Raw genomic sequence first — 13,101 nt, forward strand, 5'->3', positions numbered from 1 at the left:
GAATGGACCCCACAAGGCAGATACCTGAGGCTGTAGAGCCCGCTGGGATAGTGGATGGACGGTCAGTGGTTTCACGGGTCGATTGATCCTCGGGCCCCTGAGTTGGGGATGTCTCTGGGTCTGTAATAAAGGAAGAGAGACATGGGAGAGTGCAGAGTGGAGAACCCGAACAGTTCATCAGGCTGGTACTAGAGTCCGGAGAATGTCAGATACCAGTCTTTATATAAAATCCAGAATCTTCCAGGCCCCTCATTCACTACATTTTTAAATTGGGTCCTGGGATGTGGGCGTCACTGGCAAGGCCGGCATTTATTGCCCATCCCTGATTGCCCTGGAGAAGGTGGTGGTGAGCCGCCTTCCTACATACCACTGAGTGGATCGTTGGGCTATTTCAGAGGGCAATTAAGTGTCCAACAAATTGTTGTGGGTCTGGACCCATATATAGGCCAGACCGGTAAGGACGGCAGATTTCCTTCTCTGAAGGACATTAGTCTTTACAAGAACATAAGAAATAGGAGCAGGAGTAAGCCATATGGCCCCTCGAGCCTGCTCCACCATTTAATAAGATCATGGGCTGATCCAATCATGGACTCAGCTCCACTTCCCCGCCAACTCCCCATAACCCCTTATTCCCTTATCGTTTAATAAACTGTCTATTTCTGTCTTAAATTTATTCAATGTCCCAGCTTCCACAGCTCTCGAAGGCAGCGAATTCCATAGATTTACAACCTTCTGAGAGAATAAATTTCTCTTCATCTCTGTTTTAAATGGGTGGCCCCTTATTCTAAGATCATGTCCCCTAGTTCTAGTCTCTCCTATCAATGGATACATCTTCTCTGCATCCACCTTGTCAAGCCCCCTCATAATCTTATATGTTTCGATAACATCACCTCTCATTCTTCTGAATTCCAATGAGTAGAGGCCCAACCTACTCAACCTTTCCACAAAAGTCAACCCCCTCATCTCCGTAATCAACCTAGTGAACCTTCTCTGAACTGCCTCCAAAGCAAGTATATCCTTTCGTAAATATGGAAACCAAAACTGCATTCAGTATTCCAGTGTGGCCTCACCAATACCCTGTATAACTGTAGCAAGACTTCCCTGCTTTTGTACTCCATTCCCTTTGCAATAAAGGCCAAGATTCCATTGGCCTTCCTGATCACATGCTGTACCTGCATTCTATCCTTTTGTGTTTCATGCACAAGTACCCCCAGGTCCCGCTGTACTGCAGCACTTTGCAATGTTTCTCCATTTAAATAATAACTTGCTCTTCCATTTTTTCTGACAAAGTGCATGACCTCTCACTTTCCAACATTATACTCCATCTGCTAATTTTTTGCCAACTAACTTAGCTGTCTATGGCCTTTTGCAGGTTTTTTGTGTCCTCCTCACACATTGCTTTTCTTCCCATCTTTGTATCATGAGAAAACTTGGCTACGTTACACTCAGTCCCTTCTTCCAAGCCGTTAAGATAGATTGTAAATAGCTGGGGTCCCAGCACTGATCCCTGCGGCACCCCACTAGTTACTGATTGCCAACCCAAGAACCAACCATTTATCCTGACTCTCTGTTCTCTGTTAGTTAGCCAATCCTCGATCCATGCTAATATATAACCCCCAAACCAGTGCAGTAACCTTTTATGTGGCACCTTGTCAAATGCCTTCTGAAAGTCCAAATACACCACATCCACTGGTTCCCCTTTATCCACGCTGTTCATTACATCCTCAAAGAACTCCAGCAAATTCGTCAAACATGACTTTCCCTTCGTAAGTCCATGCTGACTCTGCCTGACCGAATTTTGCTTTTCCAAATATCCTGCTACTGCTTCTTTAATAATGGACTCCAACATTTTCCCAACTACAGTTGTTAGGCTAACTGGTTTATCGTTTCCTGCTTTTTGTCTGTCTCCTTTTTTAAATAGGGGCATTACATTTGCAGTTTTCCAATCTTAAGGGGCCTCCCCAGAATCCAGGGAATTTTGGTAAATTACAACCAATGCATCCACAATCGCTGCTGCTACTTCTCTTAAGATCCCAGGATACAAGCCATCAGGTCCGGGGGATTTATCTGCCTTTAGTCCCATTATCTTACTGAGTCGCACCACCTTAGTGATTGTGATTGTGTTAAGTTCCTCCCCCCCATAGCTCCTTGACTATCCACTGTTTCAATATTGTTAGTGTCCTCTACCATGGACCGATACAAAATATTTGTTCAGAGTTTCTGCCATCTCCATGTTCCCCATTACTAATTCCCCGGTCTCGTCCTCTAAGGGATCAACATTTACTTTAGCCACTCTTTTCCTTTTTATATAACCATTAATCATCCCATCCCACTCCCCTCAGTCACTGAATCTCACTCCCCTCAGTAAGAGACCGGAATTAATCTGAGGGACTGAATATTTCTGTAGTTACACTGGGAGAAAGGAACATTTAGAATGGACCCCACAAGGCAGATACCTGAGGTTGAAGACCCCTCTGGGATAGTGGATGGATGGTCAGTGGTTTCACGGGTCGATTGTTCCTCGGGCCCCTGAGTTGGGGATGTCTCTGGGTCTGTAATAAAGGAAGAGAGACATGGGAGCGTGGAGAATGACAGAACAGGCCATCAGGCTGACGCTAGATCCGGAGAATGTCAGATACCAGTCTTAATATAACCAGAATATTACAATCCCTCGCCTCTCAGTCTCCTTGCCCCACTCCCCTCAGTAACAGATGGATGAATCTCTGGGATTGAGGATTTCTGTAGTTACATTGGGTGAACAGCCTGTGTAGAATGGACCCCACAAGGCAGATACCTGAGGCTGTAGACCCCACTGGGATAGTGGATGGACGGTCAGTGGTTTCACGGGTCGATTGATCCTTGGGCCCCTGAGTTGGGGATGTCTCTGGGTCTGTAATAAAGGAAGAGAGACGTGGGAGAGTGCAGAGTGGAGAATCCAAACAGATCATCAGGCTGGTACTAGAGTCCAGAGAATGTCATAACACCAGTCTTCATATAACCCAGAATCTTCCAATCCCACAACATTAAATCACTTTTTCCCACTCCTGTCAGTCCCTGCATCCCCCAACCCTCAGTCTTCTCATCCTATTCCCCTCCATCTCCCCATCCCACTCCCCTCAGTCTCCTCATCCCACTCCCCTCAGTCTCATCTCACTGCGCTCAGTCTCCTCATCCCACTCCCCTCATCGCACTGCCCTCAGTCTCCTCATCCCGCGCCCCTCATCCCGCGCCCCTCATCCCACTCCCCTCAGTCTCCTCATCCCACTCCCCTCAGTCTCATCTCACTGCGCTCAGTCTCCTCATCCCACTCCCCTCATCGCACTGCCCTCAGTCTCCTCATCCCGCGCCCCTCATCCCGCGCCCCTCATCCCACTCACCTCAGTCTCCTCATCCCACTCACCTCAGTCTCCTCATCCCACTCACCTCAGTCTCCTCATCCCACTTGCCTCAGTAGCTTCTACCCCCTGAAGCACCAATAACCTCAGTCTCACTCTCCGCCCTGGTAGAAAATCCCCCAAATTAAAGCTGGATCTGTTCCTCCTTCTTTAAACCAGGTTTCCAACTGTCTCCCAGCTCAGTCTCCCCTCCAACTCACTGCTCACAGACAGACCTCATTGGGTATCTCAGTCCGCAGGTGAACACTGAGTGCAGATGGTGGGGACACTCGATGGTCAGTGACAGATATCATAAGAATATAACAACATAAGGAATAGGAGCAGGAGTTGGCCATACGGCCCCTCGAGCCTGCTCTGGTATTTAATACGATCATGACTGATCCGATCATGGACTCAGGTCCACTTCCCTGCCTGCTCCCCATAACCCCTTATTTCCTTATCGGTTAAGAATCTGTCTCTGTCTTAAATGTATTCAATGTCGCAGCTTCAACAGCCCTCTGAGGCAGTGAATTCCACAGATTTACAACCCTTTGAGAAAAGAAATTCTTCCTCATCTCGGTTTTAAATGGGCGGCCCCTTATTCTAAGATCATGCCCCCTAGTTCTCGTCTCCCCTATCAGTGGAAACATCCTCTCTGCATCCAACTAATCAAGCCCCCTCATAATTTTATACGTTTCGATAAGATCACCTCTCATTCTTCTGAATTCCAATGAGTAGAGGCCCAACCTACTCAACCTTTCCTCATAAGTCAACCCCCTCATCTCCGGAATCAACCTCGTGAACCTTCTCTGAACTGCCTCCAAAGCAAGTATATCTTTTCTTAAATATGGAAACCAAAACTGCATTCAGTATTCCATTGTGGCCTCACCAATACCCTGTATAACTGCAGCAAGACTTCCCTGCTTTTATACTCCATCCCCTTTGCAATAAAGGCCAAGATTCCATTGGCCTTCCTGATCACTTGCTGTACCTGCATACTATCCTTTTGTGTTTCATGCACAAATACCCCCAGGTCACGCTGTACTGCAGCACTTTGCAATGTTTCTACATTTAAATAATAATTTGCGCTTCCATTTTTTCTGCCAAAGTGCATGACCTCACACTTTCCAACATTATACTCCATCTGCTAATTTTTTGCCAACTAACTTAGCCTGTCTATGGCTTTTTGCAGGTTTTTTGTGTCCTCCTCACACATTTCTTTTCCTTCCAGCTTTGTATCATCAGCAAACTTGGCTACATTATACTCGGTCCCTTCATCCAAGTCGTTAATATAGATTGTAAATAGTTGGGGTCCCAGCACTGATCCCTGCGGCACTACACTAGTTACTGATTGCCAACCTGAGAATGAACCGTTTATCCCGACTCTGTTTTCTGTTAGTTAGCCAATCCTCTATCCATGTTAATATATTACCCGCAGTCCCGTGAAATTTTATCTTGTACAGTAACATTTTATGTAGCACCTTGTCTGGAAATCCAAATACGCCACATCCACTGGTTCCCCCTTATCCACCCTGCTCGTAACATCTTCAAAGAATTCCAGCAAATTTGTCAAACATGACTTCCCCTGCATAAATCCATTCTGACTCTGCCTGACTGAATTTTGCTTTTCCAAATGTCCTGCTACTGCTTCTTTAATAATGGACTCCAACATTTTCCCAACCACAGATGTTAGGCTAACTGGTCTATAGTTTCCTGCTTTTTGTCTGCCTCCTTTTTTAAATAGGGGCGTTACATTTGCAGTTTTCCAATCTTCCGGGACCTCCCTAGAATCCAGGGAATTTTGGTAAATTACAACCAATGCATCCACTATCCCTGCCGTTACTTCTCAAGGGGTATCTCAGTCCCCGGGTGATCATTATCATAGGCAGTCCTTCGGAATCGAAGACGACTTGTTTCCACTCTTAGAATGAGTCATTAGGTGGCTGAACAGTGCAATACAAGAACCACAGTCCCTGCCACAGGTGGGACAGTCGTTGAGGGTAAGGGTGTGTGGGACTGGTTTGCCGCACGTTCTTTCCGCTGCCTCCGCTTGTTTTATGCATTCATTTGGCGATGTGACTCGAGGTGCTCAGCGCCCTCCCGGATGCACTTCCTCCACTTAGGGCGGCCTTTGGCCAGGGACTCCCAGGTGTCGGTGAGGATGTTGCACTTTATCAGGGAGGTTTTGAGGGTGTCCTTGTAACGTTTCCTCTGCTCACCTTTGGCTCGTTTGCCATGAAGGGGTTCCGAGTAGAGCGCTTGTTTTGAGAGTATCGTGTCTGGCATGCAGCCAATGTGACCTGCCCAGCAATGGTCAGTGCTTTAATGCTGGGGATGTTGGCCTGGTTGAGGACACTAATGTTGATGCGTCTGTCTCTCAGGGGATTTGTAGGATCTTGCGGAGGCATCGTTGGTGCCAACGACTTGAGGTGTCTACTGTACATGGTCCATGTCTCTGAGTCATACGGGAGGGCAGGTATTACTACGGCCCTGTAGACCATGAGCTTGGTGGTAGATTTCAGGGCCTGGTCTTCGAACACTCTTTTCCTCAGGCAGCCGAAGGCTGCGCTGGCGCACTGGAGGCGGTGTTAAATCTCCTCAAATGTCTGCTTTTGTTCTTAAGAGGCTCCCGAGGGAGAGGAAATGGTCCACATTGTCCACGGCCGCACCGTGAATCTTGATAACTATGGGGCAGTGCTGCGCGACGAGGACAGGCTGGTGGAGGACCTTTGTCTTACGGATGTTTAGCGTAAGGCCCATGCTTTCGAACGCCTCAGTAAATACGTCCACTCGATGCTCAGTGGGAGCTACCATGGGGTATCTCAGTCCCCGGGTGAACACTGAGTGTAGATGGTGGGGACACTTGATGGTCAGTGGGAGATACCATGGGGTATCTCAGTCCCCAGGTGAACACTGAGTGTAGATGGTGAGTGACACTCGATGGTCAGTGAGAGATACCATGGGGTATCTCAGTCCCCGGGTGAACACTGAGTGTAGATGATGGGGACACTCGATGGTCAGTGGGAGATACCATGGGGTATCTCAGTCCCCGGGTGAACACTGAGTGTAGATGGTGGGACACTCGATGGTCAGTGGGAGATACCATGGGGTATCTCAGTCCCCGGGTGAACACTGAGTGTCGATGGTGGGGACACTGGATGGTCAGTGGGAGATACCATGGGGTATCTCAGTCCCCGGGTGAACACTGAGTGTAAATGGTGGGGACACTCGATGGTCAGTGTCTCAGTCTTGGGGTGAAATTAGATTAGAAATAATTTGCTGTTCTTGATTCTTCATTGATAAATATAGAAACATAGAAAATAGGTGCAGGAGTAGGTCATTTGGATCAATAAGATCATGGTTGATCATTCATCTCAGTACCCCTTTCCTGCTTTCTCTCTTGAACCCTTTTGCCGTAAGGGCCATATCTAACTCCCTCTTGAATATATCCAATCAACTGGCATCAACAACTCTCTGAGGTAGGGAATTCCACAGGTTAACAACTCTCTGAGTGAAGAAGTTTCTCCTAATCTCAGTCCTAAATGGCTTACCACTTGTCCTTAGACTGTGTCCTCTGGTTCTGGACTTCCCCAACATCGGGAACATTCTTCCTGCATCTAACCTGTCCAGTCCCTTCAGAATTTAATATGTTCCTATGAGATCCCCTCGCATCCTTCGAAACTCCAGTGAATACAGGTCCAGTCGATCCAGTCTCTCCCATCCTCCTTAATGTCAGTCCTCCCATCCCGGGAATCAATCTAGTGAACCTTCGCTGCTCTCCCTCTATAACATAGAAACATAGACATAGAAACATAGAAAATAGGTGCAGGAGTAGGCCATTCGGCCCTTCTAGCCTGCACCGCCATTCAATGAGTTCATGGCTGAACATTCAACTTCAGTACCCCATTCCTGCTTTCTCGCCATACCCCTTGATCCCCTTAGCAGTAAGGACCTCATCTAACTCCTTTTTGAATATATTTAGTGAATTGGCCTCAACAACTTTCTGTGGTAGAGAATTCCACAGGTTCACCACTCTCTGGGTGAAGAAGTTCCTCCGCATCTCGGTCCTAAATGGCTTACCCCTTATCCTTAGACTGTGACCCCTGGTTCTGGACTTCCCCAACATTGGGAACATTCTTCCTGCATCTAACCTGTCTAACCCCGTCAGAATTTTATATGTTTCTATGAGGTCCCCTCTCATTCTTCTGAACTCCAGTGAATACAAGCCCAGTTGATCCAGTCTTTCTTGATAGGTCAGTCCCGCCATCCCGGGAATCAGTCTGGTGAACCTTCGCTGCACTCCCTCAATAGCAAGAACGTCCTTCCTCAGATTAGGAGACCAAAACTGAACACAGTATTCCAAGTGAGGCCTCACCAAGGTCCTGTACAACTGCAGTAGGAACTCCCTGCTCCTATACCCAAATCTCCTAGCTATGAAGTCCAACATACCATTTGCCTTCTTCACTGCCTGCTGTATCTGAATGCCAACTTTCAGTGACTAATGTACCATGACACCCAGGTCTCGTTGCACCTCCCCTTTTCCTCATCTGCCGCCATTCAGATAATATTCTGCCTTTGTGTTTTTGCCCCCAAACCGGATAACCTCACATTTATCGACATTATACTGCATCTGCCATGCACTTGCCCACTCACCTAAACTGTGCAAATCACCCTGCAGCCTCGTAGCATCCTCCTCACAGTTCACACCGCCACCAATTTAGTGTCATCTGCAAACTTGGAGTTATTACACTCAATTCCTTCCTTCGTGAAGACAGAACCAAAGTATTTGTTCAACTGGTCTGCCATTTTGTTCCCCATTATAAATTCACCTGATTCTGACTGCAAGGGACCTACGTTTGTCTTCACTAATCTTTTTCTCTTCACATATCTACAGAAGCTTTTGCAGTCAGTGTTTATGTTCCCTGCAAGCTTCCTCTCATACTCTATTTTCCCCCTCCTAAGTAAACCCTTTGTCCTCCTCTGCTGAATTCTAAATTTCTTCCAGTCCTCAGGTTTGCTGCTTTTTTTGGCCAATTTATATGCTTCTTCCTTGGATTTAACACTATCCTTAATTTCCCTTGTTAGCCATGGTTGAGCCACCTTCCCCGTTTTATTTTTACTCCAGACAGGGATGTACAATTGTTGAAGTTCATCCATGTGATCTTTAAATGTTTGCCATTGCCTATCCACCGTCAACCCTTTAAGTATTATTTGCTAGTCAATTCTAGCCAATCCACGTCTCATACCATCAAAGTTACCTTTCCTTAAGTTCAGGACCCTAGTTTCTGAATTAACTGTGTCACTCTCCATCTTAATAAAGAATTCTACGATATTATGGTGACTCTTCCCCAAGGGGCCTCGCGCAACAAGATTGCTAATTAGTCCCTTCTCATTACACATCACCCAGTCTAGGATGGCCAGCCCTCGAGTTGGTTCCTCGACATATTGGTCGAGAAAACCATCCCTAATACACTCCAGGAAATCTTCCTCCACCGTATTGCTACCAGTTTGGTTAGCCCAATCTATATGTAGATTAAAGTCGTCCATGATAACTGCTGTACCTTTATTGAACGCATCCCTAATTTCTTGTTTGATGCTGTCCCCAACCTCACTACTACTGTTTGGTGGTCTGTACACAACTCCCACTAGCATTTTCTGCCCTTTGATTTTCCGCAGCTCCACCCATACAGATTCCACATCCTCCAAGCTAATGTCCTTCCTTACTATTGCGTTAATTTCCTCTTTAACCAGCATCGCTACTCCACCTCCTTTTCCTTTCTGTCTATCCTTCCTGAATGTTGAATACCCCTGGATGTTGAGTTCCCAGCCTTGGAGGAACGACACGTGGTTCCACGCAAGGAAAACGATTGGGATAAAATAAGCAAGGCCATTTTAAAGCAGGCCAACAACCCGCCATTTTTGAATGAACTGCTTGAAATTGGTAACCAACGTAAAAGTCCAGCTGTAACGAGCAAAATGTTGTTGAGCGATGTCAGGTGCAAATTGCAATCTGCCAATGTAGCGGGCGAACACCTAACGGTCGTATACAGGTCCAGCGAGCAACCCAATGCTGTCGCCTGCGTCCCTGGGACCAGAACGATGTATCATAAAGTGTCCCAACAGCTGACAGAAGTAGAGAATCGCAGAGTAAACGACCGCCGAAAAGCAGAGCCACCGGTAGCGATACCCTGCCTCAGATCAGTTTAACATTGCAGGCACCCGATGGCATGAACCGCCACGGGCCAGAAACAATAAATTGCACCTATGTTCGCAGTTGGCTACTGTCGCCCACCACCTGGGTGGAAAAAGCGCAGCCCACAAACCCACTGGCAATGCTCAAGAGCGAAGGGTCACCTGCAACTGCTCCTCCGAACAGGACCTGGACCAGCCAGGATCCCAAACTAGAGAGTGCTCACAACGGTGCCCTCAAGGAAAGCGAGTCAGCAGTCCCCTGTGAACTACTAGACAAGACGAGGCAGTCCCACCGTCGCTTAGACAAAACGCTCACTCGCTCAGACCGCTTCCCAGGGAGCAGCAGCAACTGTGCAAACGAAAAGGACAGGGAGGTCACAGACACATCAGCTGTCTTTGGGCCTACCCGACACTAGGAGTAATGGCAAGAGCCCTGAGCTCCGGCAACTCGAGCAAAATGAGCTCACCTCGCCCACAGACTCACTAGCATGGGGCGCTACTCCACCACCAGACGACCCGGATCTTATCCGGCCGTGCTGGAACTAGACTGTCCTTGTGTACCTGTACTGATATACCTGTACTGATCATGTAAATGTACCACACAAAAAGAAACCCAACAAATGTACCAAGCTGTAAATGTAAAACCCATGTGATGAACTTGAATGCAACTTACATGTAATGGGCCATCAGCATGATCTGTGTGTGTGGGGCGGGGGGGTGGGGAGAATGGAGTAGTCATGGATTCACAACCAGAAACCACGGGGACCTCCACTGGCAACAAATCTCACTACCAACCCACCCAAGCTAGAAACGACCCTCCAATGGTCAACCAGGAAGAGCAAAGCCCAGGTCACCGTCAATGTACGAGTCAATTTGCATTAAAGACTTGGGGGGAAGTGATGTCATGTATGTAGACCATGTATACTAACTGTATAGTCACATCAGGTGTGCCACCAGAGGGCACTGCGGTGGGAGACCTGAGGATCACCTGTACAGGTGTGCAGGGCCCAGTATAAAAGGCTGCCCACCATGCTTGTGTCTCACTCTGGAGTTACAATAAATGGGACTAAGGTCACAACAGCTCAAGTACAATACTAGACCTCATGGAGTCAGTCATAAGAGTATTAAAGATGTAATACATACAAAATGGCCAAAACTAGTGGGAGGACAGAAGATTGGGAAGCTTTTAAAAGGCAGCAAAGACAGACTTAGAGGGCACTAACAATATTCCGACAGTGGATAGTCAAGGGCTATGGGGGGGAGGAACTTGACACAATCACAATCACTAAGGAGGTGGTACTCAGTAAGATGATGGGACTAAAGACAGATAAATTGCCTGGACCTGATGGCTTGCATCCTCGGGTCTGAAGAGAAGTAGCAGCAGGGATAGTGGAGGCATTGGTTGTAATTTACTAAAATTCCATGGATTCTGGGGAGGTCCCAGCAGATTGGAAAACTGCAAATGTAACACCCCTATTTAAAAAAGGAGGCAGACAAAAAGCAGGAAATTATAGACATCTGTGGTTGGGAAATTGTTGGAGTCCATTATTAAAGAAGCAGCAGCAGGACATTTGGAAAAGCATAATTCAGTCAGGCAGAGTCAGCATGGATTTATGAGGGGGAAGTCATGTTTGACAAACTTGCTGGATTCTTTGAGGATGTAACGATAAAGGGGTAACCAGCGGATGTGGTGTATTTAGACTTCCAGAAGGCATTTGACAAGGTGCGACATAAGAGGTTACTGCACAAGGGGCTGGGGGTAATATATTAGCATTGATAGAGGATTGGCTAACTAACAGAAAACAGAGTGTTGGGATAAATGGTTCATTCTCGGGTTGGAAATCAGTAATGGTGGGGTGCCGCAGGGATCAGTGCTGGGACCCCAACTATTTACGACTTGGATGAAGGGACCGAGTGTAATGTAGCCAAGTTTTCTGACGATACAAAGATGGGAGGAAAAGCAATGCGTGAGGAGGACACAAAAAATCTGCAAAAGGACATAGACAGGCTAAGTGAGTGGGCAAAAAATTGGCAGATGGAGTTTTATGTTGGAAAGTGTGAGGTCATGCACGTTGGTAGAAAAAAAATCAATCAAAGAGCAAGTTATTATTTAAATGGAGAAAGATTGCAAAGTGCTGCAGTACAGCGGGACCTGGGGGTACTTGTGCATGGAACACAAAAGGATAGTATGCAGGTACAGCAAGTGATCAGGAAGGCCAATGGAATCTTGGCTTTTATTGCAAACGGGATGGAGTATAAAAGCAGGGAAGTCTTGCTACAGTTATACAGAGTATTGTTGAGGCCACACCTGGAATACTGTGTACAGTTTTAGTTTCCATACTTATGAAAGGATACACTTGCTTTGGAGGCAGTTCAGAGAAGGTTCACTAGGTTGATTACGGAGATGAGGGGGTTGACTTATGAGGAAAGGTTGAGGAGGTTGGGCCTCTATTCATTGGAATTCAGGAGAATGAGAGGTGATCTTTTCAAAACGTATAAGATTATGAGGAGGCTTGACAAGGTGGATGCAGATTGGCCAGGAGTTGCTCTGTTTTTTTTTGGAGCAACTTGAATTTTCTGGAGTATCTTAAAAATCCCCATTTTGCACATTCAATTTGCGACAGTGTCAGTGAGTTAGCAAGGATTTTTTTTAGTTTAGTTTAGTTTTTCTCAAAAGGGGGTGTTACCAGCCACCGACGCCAATTTTAGCCATTTAGGCCACTTTGGCCAGCTAATACTTACTCTAAATCTACTTAGGCCAGCGTATGTGGCCACTTCAGAAAACCCCTGCGGAGCGTTAACAAATCAGCGCAGGTAGGTATATCGGAGGCCAGCAGAACTTAATGACTGGACTAAAGAATGTGAATAGGATTAAACAGCTATACAGGACATAGAAACATAGAAAATAGGCGCAGGAGCAGGTCATTCTGCCTTTGAGACTGCACCACCATTCAATATGATCATGGCTGATCATGCAACTTCAGTACCCCATTCCTGCTTTCTCTCCATACCCCCTGATCCCTTTAGCCGTAAGGGCCACATCTAACTCCCTTTTGAATATATCTAACAGAGAATTCCACAGGTTCAGAATTCTCTGAGTGAAGAAGTTTCTCCTCATCTCGGTCCTAAATGGCTCACCCCTTATCCTTAGACTGTGACCCCTGGTTCTGGACTTCCCCAACATCGGGAACATTCTTCCTGTATCTAACCTGTCCAGTCCCATCAGAATTTTACATGTTTCTATGAGATCCCCTCTCATCCTTCTAAACTCCAGTGAATACAGGCCCAGTCGATCCAGTCTCTCCTCATATGTCAGTCTTGCCATGAGGGTATCAGTCTGGTGAACCTTCGCTGCACTCCCTCAATAGCAAGAACATCCTTCCTCAGATTAGAAGACCAAAACTGAACACAATATTCCAGGTGAGGCCTCACCAAGGCCCTGTACGACCACCCAGCTTAGTATCATGTGCAAACTTGGAGATATTACATTCAATTCCTTCGTTTAAATCATTAATGTATATTATAAATAGCTGGG

General features: G+C 46.7%; 1 protein-coding gene and 1 long non-coding RNA gene across 2 annotated transcripts in view; one reads left to right on the forward strand and one right to left on the reverse strand.

Annotated features, from left to right (window-relative positions):
- LOC139261914 (uncharacterized) overlaps positions 1-13,101 on the forward strand; it is a 76,299-nt gene that overhangs the window by 48,606 nt on the left and 14,592 nt on the right. The window lies entirely within an intron of this gene.
- The window catches only part of LOC139273257 (uncharacterized), a 37,381-nt gene that overhangs the window by 10,157 nt on the left and 14,123 nt on the right, over positions 1-13,101 (reverse strand). The window contains exons 5-7 of the mRNA XM_070889956.1: positions 2,795-2,890; positions 2,457-2,552; positions 25-120 (exon numbers count right to left, since the gene is read on the reverse strand). Of these exons, the coding sequence (XP_070746057.1) occupies positions 25-120; positions 2,457-2,552; positions 2,795-2,890 (288 nt within the window). The remainder of the gene's footprint in view (positions 1-24; positions 121-2,456; positions 2,553-2,794; positions 2,891-13,101) is intronic.

Source organism: Pristiophorus japonicus, chromosome 1 (assembly GCF_044704955.1).
Source record: "Pristiophorus japonicus isolate sPriJap1 chromosome 1, sPriJap1.hap1, whole genome shotgun sequence".
Classification (NCBI taxonomy): Eukaryota; Metazoa; Chordata; class Chondrichthyes; family Pristiophoridae; genus Pristiophorus; species Pristiophorus japonicus.